This window comes from Triturus cristatus, chromosome 3_1 (genome assembly GCF_964204655.1).
Source record: "Triturus cristatus chromosome 3_1, aTriCri1.1, whole genome shotgun sequence".
Lineage (NCBI taxonomy): Eukaryota > Metazoa > Chordata > Amphibia > Caudata > Salamandridae > Triturus > Triturus cristatus.
The window spans coordinates 399990777-400010565 of NC_140583.1; the positions used below are offsets into that span (position 1 = coordinate 399990777).

Consider the following 19789-nt stretch of genomic DNA (forward strand, 5'->3'; position numbering starts at 1 on the left):
AATACAGGACTTGCAAGAGAGGCTGTTGGAGGGAAGATCTATTACGGGTCAAGGAAGCTAGGGGCGGTCCCCAGATCCCCGGGAGCCACCACAGAACTGAGCAGGAGAGTGAGTCAGGGACAAAAGGGGCACCTTAATTTGAGCCGGGGTGCCTAGGAACGCTTGCTCCAAAAATGAAGAAAACAGACATATGAGACATGGAATTGGAGGCAGAATACAATGGCAGTTTAATGAGAAGATGCAACTTCAAAGAAACCGCAGAATAGAAACATAAAGTACAAAATACAGAATCCAGATAATCATACAGCTGTCATAATATTCTCTGTATCTCAATTAATGTACTGACAGAGAGAGAGAGAAAACACATCTATAAATGCATCATGAGAAACAAGTTACACCAAGGAAAATGTTACCTAGGAACACTCACGTTTACTCTTAGAGCAAGCATTCCTGCAATTACAATACAAAATCTTTTAAATGCAAAAGTAAAGAGAACAATGGTTAAACATAACATGACATTTCATATAGGTAAAATAGAATAAGATACTTCAAGCAAAGCAGAGCAAGACATTTTAAGCAAAGGAAGACAAGAGCTCCCAGCTCTTGGGGAAAACCTGCACTGCCTGTTAACCTACATACAGACGGCGAGGTAGTCCGTCGATATCTGTGGGTGCTCCCTTTTTATATCATTTTGTGGGCTCCTTTGCACGCTACATCTACCTACGTATGCTACCCAAAAGCTTTGTCTGCAGATTTTACCAGACATTTCGTCATTTACCCACTTAATGCTGACAATGGACTGGGTGAAAAGGTCAGTCTCTCAGGTCAATCGCTTATCGTAAGTTCCATAGAGCAAGCAGAAAATAATGGGTATTGTACGGGAATTCAAAATATTCATGTATAAAATCTCCTCAGTTCTCCTAACTTGACGCTCTGCGGTTGCCACTTCCTTAAAAGCGGGAAACCTGCCCAGGAAGCAAGTACCAGTCCAGGATGCAGCCTACTGTATGCCGACAGCTTCAGGGGGATGTTGAACTTTGATACCGAGCACGGAGCACTCGGGTAGGGTGGGGGCTACTAGTTTGGATCAGTAGGCCTCGCAGACCTGCCTTCAGACTGCTATACACTAAAATTGCAGAGCTATGGTCAATTTAACAAAGAGGCCTACATATTGAACAGAAGAGCCTACACAGAGGTTTTATGCTGGCTGAGTGGTAAGGATGTCTCAGGATAATTATATAGCAACACAGGACCCGCTGGTCAATTTAATACGGCCTACAAATGCAGCTGGCAGGGCAAGGACAAGGGTCTCATACTTCAGGTGTGGACAGAACGGGCCAGGGGGCCCCTGTGATACAAAATCTACCCTCCTTCAAGGCTGTGGCAATGTAATAGACCATTGTGGGCAGAAGGAAGAGGCAATGGTAGTACAACCATACATGCCAACAGACCCGATTCAGCCAGGAAACGTCCAATGTTTTTAAGCTCAAATGGGCTTTATTTGATCTGTCTCCTGTCTACAATATCCTCTTTTTCAATGTAACTCAAAGGGGAAAATCAATACCCCAGTTTTTTTTCAAAATCTCCCTCTTACCAAGTTCAAAATGTTCGCAAGTATGGTACATTGGATCATGGAAGGAAATGGGATAGGGACATGGACTTGGATAACAGAGGACAGGAGGGACATGGAGAGGTGCACCAAACTGACCCTGCAGGGCAGGCATCAGGGTTTGCAGCAGAACAATACACCACACAGGGCATGCAGGACGGGAGTGCAGCACAACAATCCATAGAAAGCAAGAGGGAGGGGACAGGACCATGCACATGGACAACAGAGAACAGAGGGGCAAGAGGCAATGGTAGCTAGCTGACCATAATGGACAGACAGGAGAGAAAGCTGCAGCATAACAGACCATAAAGGGCAGGAGGGACGGATCAGGGGCATTACAATGGAACAGACAAGCCAGGAGGGAGGGAGTAGGGCTGGGGGCAAGGGAGCAGGGCAGGAGCAGCAAGATAGCCATGGAGGTCAGGCAGGATGGGCACTAGAAGCAAGACACACCATGAAGAGCAACAGTGAGACTGTGATGGCATACACACAGACCATGGAGGGAAGGTGGGAGGGGGTCAGGGGCAGCTAACTGACCACACAGGGAAGGTGGGAGGGGCCATGGCAGCACAGAAGACCATGCATGGCAAGTGGGAGGGTTGGTGGCAGCACAATGGCTATGATGGGCAAGAAGGAGGGTGGAGGGGCATGCACAAAGGACGATGGAGGATAGAAGGGAGGGTCAGGACCTGTGCACAGACAAGAAAGTTCAGGGGAAGGGACCTCACAACAGACCACACGGGGCAGGCAGGAGGAGCAGTTGCAGCACAACAGACCAGGGAGGGCAGAAGGGTGTGGCAGTACAATGGACCATGTAGGACAGGAGGAAGAGGATAGGGGCATGGCATGTGGACAGGCAGGGTGGAGGTGACAGGGACAGGTTACAGTCATCTGACAATGCTAGGCAGGTGGGAGGGGAGTGGCAGCTCAACAGAACACTCAGAGTAGATAGGAGTGGCAGGTCCATGGGACATGGTGGGCAAAAAGGATGGAGCAGGGGCATGCACAAAGACATCGGAGGGCAGGGGGAAGGAGAATAGGGGCAGCAAGCTAAGCACAGAGTTTAAGCAGGAGGTCAATGATGGGGCATAGCATTGGGCAATGGAGGGCAGGAGGAGTGGACTGGTACATCATACTAAATTGAGGGCAGTGGCAGCACATCAGACCATGCATGGCAGGAGGGAGGAGGCTAGTCCATGGATTCACACAACAGAGGATAGGGAGGAAGGGGATGGGGCAGCAAGCTAACTGTTCAGAGAAGGCGGGTATTAGGAACTTTATTGTTTTTAAAACATTGTGTCTGTGCGAACTACTTAAAATATGAACAAGTATGCAGCATAATCTCACTTTTATTCAGGAAGAAGAGGACGTTTGTGACTGTGACTCCGGGCTCACTTGGCAGAAACACCCCCTGACCCTCCACCCCCTATCGCAAAATGTAATGCCCGTGAAAAGGGTAGGTGAACACAGTGTTATATAGAACATAGTCCTGAGAGCACGATTGAAAATGAAAACTAGATATAGTGTATGGTATAAACTATGCACCAAAAAGTGTGATATAAGATGAACCGGGCGTGAAATATAATATGCAATACATTGTGCGCAATGACAGATTCATTGGAGAGCGCGAGATAGCACAGGCACTAGCGCGTGCTATGCGATATGCGCCTTGGAGTGTAATATGCACAGGGCAGTGTTGTGTAACCTAACTAGTCTCTAAAGTTGTAATATAAAATATGTGCTGGGGAGTGTAACGTTGCATATGCACTGTGACAAAGATATGGATCCCAGATTGTAATATGTATGGCATAGCACTGTGCGTTATAACATAGGCATCGAGAAAGGCACGTTAGATGGGGCAATATAACCCGTGCGAAGACAAGTGTGGCATGACATATTCACGGGGTGGTGTTACAGTGCACATGGGCTAGAGAGTGTCATAGCATATGCACTAGCTAGTGGAATACAACACAGAGGTGTGTGGCACTCGGCAGGCAATGGTGGGTGTAACACAGCATTGGGCTCTGTCAGGAGCACGCTGTGACTCTCAAGTGATGTTCGTCCCCTTTCCAGAGAGTAAAATAAAAAGTATTACACATCCGGCAGTGGATGTGTGTTTTATTAACCGTGAGGGGGGTTTCTTGCATAGTTTTGGTCGAATTTTTGTCGAATCCCCTTTGAATGGCTTGGTGTGCATGTGTATTAAATGTGCCCGTCAATAGCTACCCATGTTTGTATAAATAAACGACAAGGGTGTCTACCAGGATTAGGCACGGTAGGGCATCAGACATGTCAGAGCTTCACTAGTGGTGTAAATACATTCCACGTGGATTCATTGCATGCATAGTCGCCTTTTAATGAATATCACGCAAATCGTCATGGTGATAGGTACGTACGGTTTGTCCAGCATGTCCTAGGTGTGTCTATAAATATATATTTTTTAAAAATAATAAAAAACAGTGGCCGGCCCTGGGGATTGGGGTCAAAAAAATATAATTAGGAGACTGGCCCTGGGGGATGGGGTAATCAGGGCCAATAAATTAGAATAAGAAGGGGAACCAAACAGCCCCCCTTCTTAAAAAACTAAAATAAATAAAAGACTGGCATCGTGCCGGAGGCCATGCCCCCTCCGTGCAGCACTCTGCAAACGCGCCCCCAACAGGCATCTCCAGTATGCGCCAGGGAGCTGCGCTGCAGCCAGGTGTTCTGAGGCCAAGCCCCTTTTTACACCTCTCTGCAACGCAGCTCTGTGGCGCTTACTGGAGGTACCTAGTGGTCTAGTTTGACCCTAGGGACCCTTAGGATTCAGGGGGACTTAATCTCTCAACTTAGAACAGCCACAGGGCGCGTTTACACAGTGGTGAAGGGAGGGGACGGGGCCTGAGGTGACGTGTGCAAACATGTACTATGGCACGTTTTAAATTGGGGATATAATTTCCCTTCAATACTGAGGGCCCCTGGGGGCTAACTAGCCCACCAAGTGCTTCCAGTAAGCGCCACTGAGCTGCATTGCAGAGAGGTGGTCCAGGCCGTGCCACTTTTTACACCTCTCTGCAACGCAGCTCTGTGGCACTTACTGGAGGTACCTAGTGGGCTAGTTGGACCCTAGGGACCCACAGGATTCAAATGAACTTAATCTCCCAACTAAAAATGGACACAGGGCGTGTTTACACAGTGGTGAAGGGAGGGGACGGGGCCTGAGTTAACGTGTGCAAAAACGCCCTGTGGCCTGTTTTAAGAGGTAGTTTTAATCCCCATGCCCTATTATACACTAGGGGCTTACAGAGGAGGTCATGCTAATCACAGGGGGACCCCAACGCATAATGTTCCCTAGTGTATGTAGGTGTTTTCACTGTATTCTAAGTGTCTTTTAACATAGCACTGGCTCTAGGACTGGTTAGTCAGACTCAGTTACCACCGGTATCCGTCTGAAAAAGTTGAGGGTACAGGATGATTTTGCAACAAGGCTTCTTTCTGCTCTTCTTTTTGTTCTTTCTGCACGTTATCCTTCTTCCTGCACTTATCTTCGTATTTGAGGACTTCTGTTGCTTCTTTCTGCACTTCTTTTGTTTCTTTCTGTGCATTTTTTCTTCTTTCTTCACATGTCCTATCTCTGTAGGCATAGTTAGAAATTAGCAATTAAAAAACCTTTGAAATTCACAGAAAAAACCATAGGTTTCAGGCACGTTATAGTTAGGAATTAGCATTTAAAAAACCTCAGAAATTCACTGAAAAAACCATAGGTTTCAGGGGTGTTATAGTTAGCTGGACTTTTCACTTGTACAAAACCATTGAAATTCCCCCGTTATAGTTAGTTCAGCTAACTATAACTCGCGCGCCCGCAATGCACTGCTGATGACGTCACATATTACATCACTCATGACATGGTCAGTGACATCACTCATGACATCACTGATGACATCTCAAATGACATCACTGATGACATCACTGATGACATCATCCTTGTGATAGAGTGGCAGACCTCCTCTCACCCTAATATAACCTTTGATACACACATTCAAAAATAGAGACTAAAATTTTCAAAACAATGGACATACCAATACCAGTTACAACAACCTCTTCAGTAATTCTAAGATCCACATACACATCCACTCATTCACCAACAGTCCTATACAGTCACTCATACATGTACTCACTCATCATATGTACTCATTCACCTATACATCCTGTTACACAATGCCACTCATCCATAGAGTTACTCACACACATAGTCACTCATGCTAATAAAGAATCAAACATACATTTACTTGCATATACAGTTATACACACACCACCATACATACTTCTACGGAAACTTACACATACTTAGTCTTTTAAACAATCACTTATAGAAACACATACTTATTCATACAGGAACTCTTTCAATCTCTCACTCTCACATATACTCACATATATACACCAATAGTCACATATACTAGTTTAAAACATATGTAGTTACTCATAAAGACACTATTGAGACAGTCATTCACTCACTAACACACCCATACACACACTCATCCACCCATACAGTCCTGCACACATGCTGTGTTCAACACATACAAACAGTGAGTCACTCATTCATGCACCTATGCACTACGTAATAGCCCCCACCGAACCATGCAGACACTCAGACTGATACTCAAAAAAACAACTAATAACCTATATAGACACCCATGTAGCTACTCACCAACCCATGCAGCCACTTATACACAAAGTGAGAGACTGATACAGATATTTACATATTTAAACATTACTCACTAAGCCATGTATTCACTATGATACACTTAATCAATCAGTTACACAATCAATTTTTCAAAAACAAATCATCCATTTAGACACTTATATACCCATTTATTCTTCCATCGACCTTGAGATATACATATATAAAACATATTTAATTTTCAGAAAAACACACATTCACTGGATGATGTCATCAGTGATGTCATCAGTGATGTCATTTGAGATGTCATCAGTGATGTCATGAGTGATGTCACTGACCATGTCATGAGTGATGTAATATGTGACGTCATCAGCAGTGCATTGCGGGCGCGCGAGTTATAGTTAGCTGAACTAACTATAACGGGGGAATTTCAATGGTTTTGTACAAGTGAAAAGTCCAGCTAACTATAACACCCCTGAAACCTATGGTTTTTTCAGTGAATATATATATATATTGCGTTTATATATAATCTATGAGAATTCCTGGTCACAGAGAACTAGATGGAGGCATTTGTATTAGTATATAGTAATAGTTAGCATTGTTCCATGAAACACTCATATGAACATTTCCATATGCTTCATCCTGAGACTCCAATTTCTGCATCATGCACACTACACATTGGGTGGGTGCCTTATATGATGAAAAAGTTGTTGTATACAGTTGGGGGATCGTGTTTATTTCTCTGTAGGCTGCAACTGTCTTCCATTGGGCTTGTGTCACGTGTCAGGTAATCTACAGAGAATCTAAAAGTGATGGAGATTGGTTTGGTAAATAATTTCAGTTTATCTAATACTACCAACCTGTATACCAATGTCTTTTAGTGATTGAAGTGACGATTTTGGCCTGTAAAACACCAAAGCCATTCTCTATTTCTTTAACTTATCTTGCACAGTCAGTTGGTTACATTTATTAAATTTGCCCGATAAGCTACACAGAGATTCACATTTTACTGAGAGAGGTTTAGGATTGGTTTTGTGGGGATCCCTCAAAATGTATTGCAAGACATTTTCCACCTTTTTGGGCTTTTCGCACAAACGGGGAGTTTAACGTAACTTATAGAAGTGGCAGTTGCAACCTCTGATCACCAATAAATGAAACCCATGCATATTTTACATTTCTTTGTGGATTTTGAATCTCAGGCTGGGTGGAGTACAATCTTAAGTTTTTTTACAACTTGATTCCAAACTGCAAGATGGAACATTTGGGTCTATGAATGTACTGAAGCTAGTATTCTTAATTGCAGAGCTTGTCCTGGTTTTATCGTCTCCATTATGGCAGTCTTGTAGCTTGCTCTCTTCATGTAAGACCGAAGCGTAAAATGCAAAACAATGTTTTATTGTGTACTGCTCATAAAAGCATTTTCTACAACCCTCCGTACAAACCTGAGTAATTTTTCCTCTCTGTTAGAGCTAGCCACGCGCTAGCTAGGATAGGTCTTCGACTGTACATCAGTGCTACCCACATTTACTACTTGTGAAAAAGACAGTTTTGTAAGTCCAATATGTATCAGAATTTCAGTGCATTTTTTATAGACAGTTCAGCAGATAATTTGATTTGATTTTTAGATTTGTAGAGCGCAACGATTGCCCGAGAACGTCTTGGCGCTTGAATTGGCTGGACGTAAATGAAGAGCAATGACGCCTTATCTAGCAGGACTCAGCGATCAGTTCGCGAAAAGCCATGTTTTTAAAGATTTTCTGAAGGCAATAAGAGAGGTGCTGTTTTTAATCACTAGTGGTAGAAGATTCCAGGTTTTTGCAGTACCTATTAGAAAACTTCTGCCTCCCCAACGTGCCTGTCTGTACCTGGGTATTTGAAGCAGTTTTGACTGTGAGGATCTAAGAGTTCTAGGTGGAACATAGCATTTCAAATGTGGTTTCAGATATAGGGGACCTCTGCCCTCGAGTGCTTTAAATGCAATACATTGCGATTTAAATGTTATTCTATTTTTCACCGGTAACCAGTGCAGCGCACCTAGTCAATGTGACACAGTTTCATATTTCGGAATGTCCAAAATCAGTCTGGCTGCAGCGTTCTGTAGGCGCTGCAATTTTTTTAGATATTGGGCCTGGATCCCCACATAGAGGGTGTTGGAAACGGCCCTTTTTGCAGGGTTATCCCCAAACCTTTTGCTTCTTCCTCCTTTATTTTTTCTGACCCATGGTTGTTGGCAATAGGACTCTGGGCACTTTACCACTGCTGATCAGTGCTAAAGTGCATATGCTCTCTGTATAAATTGTTATATTGATTGGTTATCCATGATTGGTATATTTGTTTCACCTGTTAGCCCCTAGTAAAGTGCACTGCGTGTGCCAGGGCTGGTGATTCAAATGCTACTAGTGGGCTGCAGCACGGATTGTGCCACCCACAGGAGTAGCGCTAAAATAATGTCTTAGGCCTGCTTGCAGTGCCTATGTGCAGTCCAGGACTGCCATGTCGACCTGGCCAGTGCACCCACTTACCAGGTCTTATCCTTCCCTTTCTGTACATGTCAGGCATCCCTATGGTGGCCCTAGGTACCCCCCTGGGCTGGGTGCAGTGTATCTGAAAGGTAGGGCATGTACTGAGGTGTGTAACATGCCCTGGTAGTGAATTACAGCCATTTTCGTTTTTCACTGCTGAGAGGCTATCTTGCCCATAGGATAGAATGGGGAAGGCTGTTTACATGCCTATCTTCCCATAAGGGCAAGATAGAAAATCCAAGTTTGGTATCTCTGTGTTCAGAATTTAATTATACATCTTTTTAGCAAGATGGTTTTTAAATTCACTGTGTGAGAATAGCACTTTTTAGAAAGTAGCTATTCTCCTGTTTAACCTCCCTGGGTGCCTGTGTGCTGGTTGGCTGACTGGTGTCATGTGATGGGCTAGGTGGCTCCAGGAGCCTGGATGAGTCAGCAGCAGGGTGAATAGGGAGATCTGCTTTAGATGGGTGGGAGGAGTAGTCCCTGGGTTTGAATGGGGCTGTCCCTGCCAAACACAAAGCTGGCTCCGCCCCCTGCTGGCCAGGCTGAGGACTCTGCCTCTGCTGGCACAAAGAAGGCTCCACCTCCTGCTGAGCGTCTAACGACCCTGCCCCTCACTCTGAAAGGAACCAGGTGCTCCAGAGCAGAGCACACCCAGGAACCGGTTTGAGCAGGGGAATCCCCCCCCCACTGGAACAAAGAGAGACAAAGACTTGGAGGGGTATAAGAAGAGGACCCCAGACACCTAAAACTTTAGATCACTTTGGAACTAGGAAGGAACCTCTGCCAAGGAGAAAGCTGAAAAGAACTGAAGAGGAGAAGACTGCCTGCTTGCTGTTTTGCTTTGCTGCCAAGGAGAGGGGAAGGACTTTGCTGTGTCCCCTTCTTTTGATTCTGATCTCCAAGGGCCTGAGAAGAGCTGGCTCCCTGTTAAGAAGTCCCAGGAACAAAAGGACTTCACCACCAGCTCCCCTCCCCTGCTGAGAGAGTTCTGACCTGCCTTGGAGTGCTTGCCCAGTCTTGGGGCCCCAGGAGGTCGTTTTGCTGTGTTTGGGAGCTGGGAAGCAGAAGCGTGAACAAGAGTGACTGGTACCCAACGCATCATCCGATTGCGTGTCGCAAGACGAGAGTGCGAGGAAAATTTCATCGCGGCACCATCGCAACACGCAGGGTCCCCGCATCGCCGAGTGCGTCGAGCATCGTCCCGGTGCGAGAAGATTCCTGACGCTGCGAGGGTCGTCGCAGAACCAGTTTGCGGGCCGCACCACTGCCGGTGCGTGAAATGTCTCCAGTCGCTGCGTGCGTCGACGCAGAGTCCCGTTCCGTGGCGCATCGAGAGTTGCGGCGCCGGAGGGCAACGCTGCGCCACGCATCGCACCAAATCGAAGTGTCGCATCGAACCTGTGCGTGAAGCTTCCCCCTAAGAAACCTACGCAACGAAGGCCAAAGTCATCGCATCCTCCCCTTACAGATCGGAGCCGGCGCATCCACCTCTGCTGCGTGAAGCAGGGCTGCTGCAAAGCCTCCCCAGGATCTCAGGAGTATCGCATCGCCTTTGCAAGCTTCCTTGTTATAGCTTTTGGGAACCTTATCGCAACTACAGGTATTGTTGGGCACGAAAGTGTCGCATTTTGTGCGTGAGAGTCGCATTGTGCAAGACACTGACTTTTACATCCTGGAGTACTTTCTGCAAACTCTGAACTATCTTTAAAGTAACCTTTTTGAATTATATGTTGGTTTGTCTGTAGTATTTGGTCTTGTGAAGTTTTTAGTAAAGAGACCTTATTTTTCTAAAACTGGTGTGGAGTAAATCTGTGGTGTTTTCACTGTGTTACTGTGAGTGTTGGTACAAATACTTTACACATTGCCTTTGATAGCCTAGACTGCTCAGGCCAAGCTACCTAGAGGGTGAGCAGGGGTTATCTTAACAGTGTATCCCCCTTTCCCTGACTAGAAGCAAGGGTCCCTACTTGGACAGTGGTACCTACCCTGCCAACTAGAGACCCCCAGATCTAACATTGGTGCTCAGCGGTGAGGATTGAACTTGTATTTGTACCTGACCCACAGTAATTGGTCGACATCACTAGTTTAAGTGCAGACCAATAGACAACCACATGCTGTATTCTTGATCTCTATTTTTGAGTAACTCTTCAAGAGCATCATGTCTCAGGTGGCAACAAGTGAGAAGGCAGAAGTGGAGTTTTCCATTGCGGATTTGTATTCGTACGGAGTGGTAGCACTCAAGCAATTCTGCAAAGACCATGGTTGCCCCTTTAAAAGCGGAGCTAGAAAGGATGAGCTCCAAAAAGTCTTGAAGGCCTGGTGGGAGGCCCAAGAGGAGGATGATGCAGATGAAGAGGATGGTTTTGTTTCCCAAGCTCTGCCCGTGGTCGGACCAGTCTCAAGGGCTGGCAGCTCCCATTCCAGTAGGAGTCTCACTCCAGAGGAGTTGGAGGAGAATCAAAGGGCTAGAGATCATGAGTTAGAAGTCATGAGGCTTGAGTTGAAGCTGATGGAAATGGAAACCCAAAACAAAATAGAAGAGAGCAAGAAGATGTATGCCTTGGAAGAATTGAAATTTACCTTGGCACATGAATTAAGAATGAGGGAGCTTGATATGGAGCTCGAGAGGCTTGAGGCCATGAGTGTCTCAGCTGAAGAAGAAAGGTTAGCTCAGGAAGTGAGCTTTGCTGAGTTGGAGGTGGAGTCCAGCTCAGATGGTGGCAGCAAGATTGTAGTTTCTAGTGCTGAGGGAGAGGTACAAACACCCAGAGATGTGGCGCCTAACTTGAGGGAGGGGGTTGACATACACCAGGGGGTTCAGGTTTATGATGTAGTTCCAGTGGAGTGCAGTATCCCTGAAGTGGATTGGGGAACTGGCACAGGGGACCATATTCCTAGTGGTGGGAGGGACACTCTACTGACCCTAGATGAGAGTTACAGGGAGTGGGGTTCCCCCATGGTAGAAACCTTGGTGTGTGAGTGTGGAGACCGCCCAGAAGAGTGTGAGTTGTGTGACAGAGACAGTCAGATACTGTCTTGCCAATCTCAGGAGAGTGGTGTGGGGTACTTGTGTGAGGCACTGGAGGGTGAGGCAAACGGTAGCTTGGTTAACAACTGTGGGGGGCTGTGTGATTCATTTGTTGGAGAGCATATTTTAAGTCCCGGTTTTCCAGAGCTATGCCAACACCCGGTGGAGTGTGAGTTCTCTGGTTCCAGAGAGCTTGCGTTGGAGGCAGACCTTTGGTTGGATGTCAAAAGGTCTGGAGAGGCATTGGGGAGTGATCCCAAAAGGAGTGGCCCGGATATCTTCCAGACCTGTGAGGTGGAAGAGGTTCAGTGTAGCCCAGTTAGGTCCCAGTGTAGTGGGAGGGGTGTAGGGGCTCACGTCCTGTGTCAGTGGAGAAGGGGAGAGTGTGGGACTGTGGGTCCCAAGGTGCCCGAAACCCAGTCTCAGGGCTTGGTGGGTTCCTTAAGGGAACACCTGGTTGGGGGCCTAGACGGTGCTAGTAGGCCATTTGAGGAGGATCTCCTAGTGTCAGGAGAACCTGGAGCCTCTGTAAACAGAGCTCCAGTGGTTCTGGTGTCTGGCGGTACCGCTCCAGTTGGGAGGGTGCAGAAGTCCAGACTGAGGGGTGAGAGGGGGATGTGTTCCCCAGTGGGAGAACCAGTGGGTCAGGGACCAGCCAGAAGGGCTGAGTCCCCTAGGAGTGACCATGGTGACACCACTTCTGTCCTGGGGGATCTTCGCGCACTGTCAGGTGGACAGGGGCCGGGAGATCTGCGCCAGGCAGACTGTCACGAGACACCTTAGTCATGTGTCACCCTCGGGGAGATACTGTGTGAGTCTCCAGAAGTCCTGGCATGCCAGGCAGGTGTGCAACCGCAGGGTTTAGTCCCTGGGTTGGGAGGCCAGGTTCAGGATCTGCCTGACCTGGGGGGAAGGACATCTGTAAGCTGTGTCCTGACCGGTTTGGCTTCCAGGGGTACCACTCAAGTGGGGAGGGTGCAGCACTCTGGAAGGGGGTGCAGAGGGAGAGAGTCCTCGCCTCTGACCCCGGTGCAACCTGAGGGTTTAGACCCTAGGTTGGGAGACCAGTTGCTGGAGAGAGGTCCTGAACTGGAGGGAGGGACCTCTGTAAGCAGTGTCTCTACCAGTTTGTCTTTGAGGTGTACCGCTCCGAGTAGGAGGGTGCTGAATTCTGGAAGGGGGTGCAGAGGGAGGGAGTCCTCGCCTCTGACCCCGGTTCACCTGGAGGGTTTAGACCCTAGGTTGGAGGGCCAGGTCCGGGGTGTCCCCCCTGACCTGGAATCCCAGTTGCAGGATAGAACCCCTGAACTGGTGGGCGAATGGTGCAGGGCACCTGCCACAGGTGCCCTGACTATTCTAGAAGGGGGTACCGCTCCAGGTGGGAGGGTACAGAGCCCCAAGGAAAAGCCTACCCCAGCCTCCTGTCCAGCCACCGGATACAGGCTCGGGGCTGGTGGGTCAGTGCCAGGTTGTCAGACCCGACCTGACAGGGAAGGGAGTGGACAAAGGGTGCCAAGCACCTGGGGCTACCGCCCCCCACCCTCTGACGCCACAGGGGTTTGAGGGCCCTGAGAGCAATAAGTCCTGGGTCTCATCCCTGACCACTGTCACTGGTCACTGTGGCCTGCTGTCTGTCTGTTGGGACACACCTGTGAGCAAGTTAAGGCTAGGCGCTGCACAGGTGGTGTCCACAGGTGAAGAGAAGGGTTCCACATGGGTTGGCTTGGTGGACCCTGAGAGTATGGATGGAGAGATCCAACCGGGTTCAGGAAGGCGTAGAACAGGAATAGTGCCCTGCTGTTTGGGCCAGTTTCCGTGTTCTATCGCCCTAAACAGGGAATCCCATCGAGGTATCGCTTGGTCTACCCTGGCTTTAGGCTGGAAGGGGGTTGTGTTGGAAACGGCCCTTTTTGCAGGGTTATCCCCAAACTTTTTGCTTCTTCCTCCTTTATTTTTTCTGACCCTTGATTGTTGGCAATAGGACTCTGGGCACTTTACCACTGCTGATCAGTGCTAAAGTGCATATGCTCTCTGTTTAAATTGTTATATTGATTGGTTATCCATGATTGGTATATTTGTTTCACCTGTTAGCCCCTAGTAAAGTGCACTGCGTGTGCCAGGGCTGGTGATTCAAATGCTACTAGTGGGCTGCAGCACGGATTGTGCCACCCACAGGAGTAGCGCTAAAATAATGTCTTAGGCCTGCTTGCAGTGCCTATGTGCAGTCCAGGACTGCCATGTCGACCTGGCCAGTGCACCCACTTACCAGGTCATCTCCTTCCCTTTCTGTACATGTCAGGCATCCCTATGGTGGCCCTAGGTACCCCCCTGGGCTGGGTGCAGTGTATCTGAAAGGTAGGGCATGTACTGAGGTGTGTAACATGCCCTGGTAGTGAATTACAGCCATTTTCGTTTTTCACTGCTGAGAGGCTATCTTGCCCATAGGATAGAATGGGGAAGGCTGTTTACATGCCTATCTTCCCATAAGGGCAAGATAGAAAATCCAAGTTTGGTATCTCTGTGTTCAGAATTTAATTATACATCTTTTTAGCAAGATGGTTTTTAAATTCACTGTGTGAGAATAGCACTTTTTAGAAAGTAGCTATTCTCCTGTTTAACCTCCCTGGGTGCCTGTGTGCTGGTTGGCTGACTGGTGTCATGTGATGGGCGAGGTGGCTCCAGGAGCCTGGATGAGTCAGCAGCAGGGTGAATAGGGAGATCTGCTTTAGATGGGTGGGAGGAGTAGTCCCTGGGTTTGAATGGGGCTGTCCCTGCCAAACACAAAGCTGGCTCCGCCCCCTGCTGGCCAGGCTGAGGACTCTGCCTCTGCTGGCACAAAGAAGGCTCCACCTCCTGCTGAGCGTCTAACGACCCTGCCCCTCACTCTGAAAGGAACCAGGTGCTCCAGAGCAGAGCACACCCAGGAACCGGTTTGAGCAGGGGAATCCCCCCCCACTGGAACAAAGAGAGACAAAGACTTGGAGGGGTATAAGAAGAGGACCCCAGACACCTAAAACTTTAGATCACTTTGGAACTAGGAAGGAACCTCTGCCAAGGAGAAAGCTGAAAAGAACTGAAGAGGAGAAGACTGCCTGCTTGCTGTTTTGCTTTGCTGCCAAGGAGAGGGGAAGGACTTTGCTGTGTCCCCTTCTTTTGATTCTGATCTCCAAGGGCCTGAGAAGAGCTGGCTCCCTGTTAAGAAGTCCCAGGAACAAAAGGACTTCACCACCAGCTCCCCTCCCCTGCTGAGAGAGTTCTGACCTGCCTTGGAGTGCTTGCCCAGTCTTGGGGCCTCAGGAGGTCGTTTTGCTGTGTTTGGGAGCTGGGAAGCAGAAGCGTGAACAAGAGTGACTGGTACCCAACGCATCATCCGATTGCGTGTCGCAAGACGAGAGTGCGAGGAAAATTTCATCGCGGCACCATCGCAACACGCAGGGTCCCCGCATCGCCGAGTGCGTCGAGCATCGTCCCGGTGCGAGAAGATTCCCGACGCTGCGAGGGTCGTCGCAGAACCAGTTTGCGGGCCGCACCACTGCCGGTGCGTGAAATGTCTCCAGTCGCTGCGTGCGTCGACGCAGAGTCCCGTTCCGTGGCGCATCGAGAGTTGCGGCGCCGGAGGGCAACGCTGCGCCACGCATCGCACCAAATCGAAGAGTGTCGCATCGAACCTGTGCGTGAAGCTTCCCCCTAAGAAACCTACGCAACGAAGGCCAAAGTCATCGCATCCTCCCCTTACAGATCGGAGCCGGCGCATCCACCTCTGCTGCGTGAAGCAGGGCTGCTGCAAAGCCTCCCCAGGATCTCAGGAGTATCGCATCGCCTTTGCAAGCTTCCTTGTTATAGCTTTTGGGAACCTTATCGCAACTACAGGTATTGTTGGGCACGAAAGTGTCGCATTTTGTGCGTGAGAGTCGCATTGTGCAAGACACTGACTTTTACATCCTGGAGTACTTTCTGCAAACTCTGAACTATCTTTAAAGTAACCTTTTTGAATTATATGTTGGTTTGTCTGTAGTATTTGGTCTTGTGAAGTTTTTAGTAAAGAGACCTTATTTTTCTAAAACTGGTGTGGAGTAAATCTGTGGTGTTTTCACTGTGTTACTGTGAGTGTTGGTACAAATACTTTACACATTGCCTTTGATAGCCTAGACTGCTCAGGCCAAGCTACCTAGAGGGTGAGCAGGGGTTATCTTAACAGTGTATCCCCCTTTCCCTGACTAGAAGCAAGGGTCCCTACTTGGACAGTGGTACCAACCTTGCCAACTAGAGACCCCCAGATCTAACAGAGGGCGTTGCAATAATCCAACCTGGACAGCGCTAAGGTAGAGTATTTAGAGCATTGGAGGGAATAAAGGAGCGAATCTTCCTGATCATTTTCAGAATACCCCAGAAGGTGGCCTAGAGGTTATTTATATGGCTGTCAAAGGTCAGTTTATTGTCAACGATCACACCTAGATTTCTGGCCGTAACGACCGGTTTTGGGCAGTCTCCCAGGTTAGCCGGCCACCATTTCGGCGACCAGATTAAAGGGTTGGAGCCCAACAGCAGGACTTCCGTTTTCTCCCCATTCAGCTTTAAACAATTGGTCTGCATCCAGATGTTAACATGAGACATGCAATTGTTAAAGCGATCAGCAGTCTCGTCCCTGTTGTTAGTTATGGACACGACCACCTGGGTGATCTCAGCATAAGAGATCATGGAAAAACCATACTGCCTGATTATTGTGGCCAGAGGAGCCACATAAATGTTTAACAGCGTGGGGCTCAGGGACGAGCCCTGAGGCACCCCGCAAGTTAGATTGAAGACTTTGGAACTGGAGCCGCCCAGTTCTACTGAGAATGATCTATCGGCAAGATATGAGGTTAGAAGAGCAGTAGCGGAATCCTGCATGCCCAGCTCCACCAATCTGTCAATTAGTATTGTATGATTGACAGTGTCAAAGGCCGCCGATAGGTCTAACAAAATCAAGGCGGCCTTCACTCCTTCATCTAGTGGTTTTCTAAGCTCCTCTGTTGCTGTAATCAGAGCGGTCTCCGTTCCGTGGCCCTCTCTGAAGCCATATTGGGAGTGGTCTAAAAGATTGTTCGATGAAGTATAAGAGGTAAGCTGGGTATTAAGTAATTTCTCCAGTACCTTCGATGGAAAAGGTATTCTGGAGATTGGCCGATAGTTACTAGGATCCTCTGGATCCAGATGGGGTTTCTTCAACAGAGGTAATACGGAAGCCACCTTCCAGCCCTCAGGGAACTGTCCTGAAAGTATTACTTCAGAGAACAGTAAGCCCAGTTGTTCACTGAGTATTTTTGGAAATAAGTTGAAGATTTTTGGGGGGCAAGGGTCTATTGGGGCCCCAGATTTTGTTGCCTTTACTGTTCCAATAATCTGTTCCCACGAAGGGATGGAGAAGGAACAGCTAGTTTGTGGCGTGCAAGGATCAGCCACTGACTTTGGAGATTTGGTAGAGGGAGGATTGCTATTCAAAAATCTTTTATATGCTGTCTCTACCTTGTTGACGAATGCCTGACCTAGAGTATTACAAAACTCCGGGCTGCTGTCTATTTTGGATTTGGCGGGAAGCTTGGCTAGTTTTTTAACAGTGGAGCAAAGTTCCCTGCTGGAATTCTTAGCCTCCAAGATTTTTTCTGTATACTATTTGCTTTTTTTCTCAATAATTAGTCTCTTATATAACGACAATTTTACAATTTACTACCCTAAAGAGGTAGACTCGGGGTTTGGGCTCACCAACTTCATGCCTTACATTTGTCTGAGGGTGTTAGAGAGAAGTAACAACAAACATAGATCTGTGTGGGTCACTACAAATAAAGCCAGTAGACTATTGTTTTGGACCGGTCATGACAGATGGCACAACCGTTAAGCTATTGTCATGCATATGGACTGGAAGTATTTGCTTTGATTCTCAAAGGGTTCTGCTAACCCAGTACTAATCTGATGAGTCACGAGGAGCAATCAGACTATTTTTATAGCCCTTTATTATTTAATTTTAATTATTTGTTTACTTATTTAAATAAATAACCTATGAAAAAAAAGGCCGATAACGATTACAATCTTGCAGTGCGATACTACGATAAGGTAACAATCCGGAAACATGAATTATCCTCGGATTTTCAATTCTCACAGGAGCAGCAAAACATATGGTAGTACATAAATCATAACATATCAGAGCAGTCAGAGTCGAATAAAATGCTGTTCATTAGAATGGGATTGGTAAATGAAAGCTGCTGACATAAATATTATACGTTAGTGCAGAACCGAAGTGCTTGTAGACTTAAAACATAACTGTATCTCTTGTTTCCTTTTAAATGTACTTGAAATGCAATGCTTTACCCTAATCCTTTTGACAATGTGCCTTAGTATTACCCTTTTCACACAGAAACCAATCCCTTAAAATATGAACCCATTTCTTTTCTATGATTGTTCTCGGGTATAAATATATGTATGGTTTACTTCAACCATACCTGACGACTGTGTGTCAGGCTATAAGATTCTCTGTTTTAACCACCGAGTTCTGTTTCTCAAAGGAATGCCTATGTTCTATGCAAATTCAAGCTTTAGTCCTTTGAAAATGCAGTGTTTTATGGTGTTTAGTCCTGATAATTGATAACTTGCTTAAATTATCTGCAGGAGGAAGAAAAACTGATCCAGCAAGAGCTTGCCAATTTGAAAATCACAGTTTCCTCTCCCAGCACTTCTTTGGTGAGTCATATTATCAGGAAGGAAATTGTAATTCAAGTGTTTTAATATCGATGCCGTTGTGCGTTTGTTTGCCCTTATAATACCAAACATTCTTTTGTTTCAACAGCTTATTGAATTACAGGTAATGTCAACCCTATGCTAGTTATAATGACATATAGCCATTGTAACATTTGGAAGCTTGCAGAATCCTAATAAAATGGATGTTTGCATAGATAACAAGCATTTACAATGCAATGATCTCGGCAATATTATAGGTAGAGCTATTGGTATTGCTCATTATTTTTTTTATCATTTTTGTATCCCTAAATAAATGGCATTGTCATTTCTATTGGCATTAGCTGAAGATAGATAAAGAGATCAGATGGATATAAGTAAACAGAAAAGGATGGAGGATAGAGGAAGATTGGAGATTGGAGGAGAGATGGGATGAAGGAGAGAGAAACAGGAAGGAGGGTGTCCAGAAGGAAAGAGATAGCTGAGGGGCGGACAGAGAGATGGAGAAGAGATGGGCAAAGGCAATAGAAGATAGAGGGATGAAAAGAAGGGCTGGGAAGAGATGCATGGAAGAAAAGAGATTCGTGAGAGAGAGGGGAAGTGACTTAGAGACATGAATGAATATGTGGATGGAAATCAAGGTGACAGGATAGAGAGATACATATGCATGGAGAGAGACCGACCGGTGGAAGGAAATAACAAATAAGGGCCAAAAGTGTGGGGGGGGGGGGGGACATGAAGGGAGAGGCAGATACCTCGTAAAAGAAAAAAGCATTTGCAATGCAGTAGGTCTCGCAGTTGTTAAGAGTTTGAGCTATTGGCACTGATAGATAGATAGATAAGTAAACTTTATTCGATATGTAATTTCAATATCATAAAAGTACATACACTTGAATATATATAAAATCATTTAAAAACAGTAAAATTCATTTAAATCATGAAAATGATAAAATTAATAAAAATGCGAATACAGGATCAGGACATCAAGGCATATATCATCTTAAACCTGCATTGATAACCTCAACCTCAGCGACATTTTCAGGTAACATGAAACAGCTGCTAAGGTTAAAGGTGTTTCCAAGGATATCAATTTTTTGTAATCCACCTTACATGACCTTATTCCCCAAGTTTTAAGCAGTGGTTTCAGAAAAATAGCTCTTGGGTGTTGGTAAAATCTGCAGAATAAAATACTGTGAATGTTAGATTGAGTTGAAAGGTCATCACAAGGGCACTTCGGTAAGTCACTGGACCAGCAGTTT

The 19789-nt window shown here is 46.6% G+C and overlaps 1 protein-coding gene across 2 annotated transcripts in view; it reads left to right on the forward strand.

The window, feature by feature from the left end:
• AP4E1 (adaptor related protein complex 4 subunit epsilon 1) overlaps positions 1-19789 on the forward strand; it is a 417135-nt gene that overhangs the window by 18379 nt on the left and 378967 nt on the right. For both annotated transcript variants that reach the window (XM_085644188.1, XM_085644189.1), the window contains exon 2: positions 18465-18536. In XM_085644188.1, the coding sequence (XP_085500314.1) occupies positions 18465-18536 (72 nt within the window). The remainder of the gene's footprint in view (positions 1-18464; positions 18537-19789) is intronic.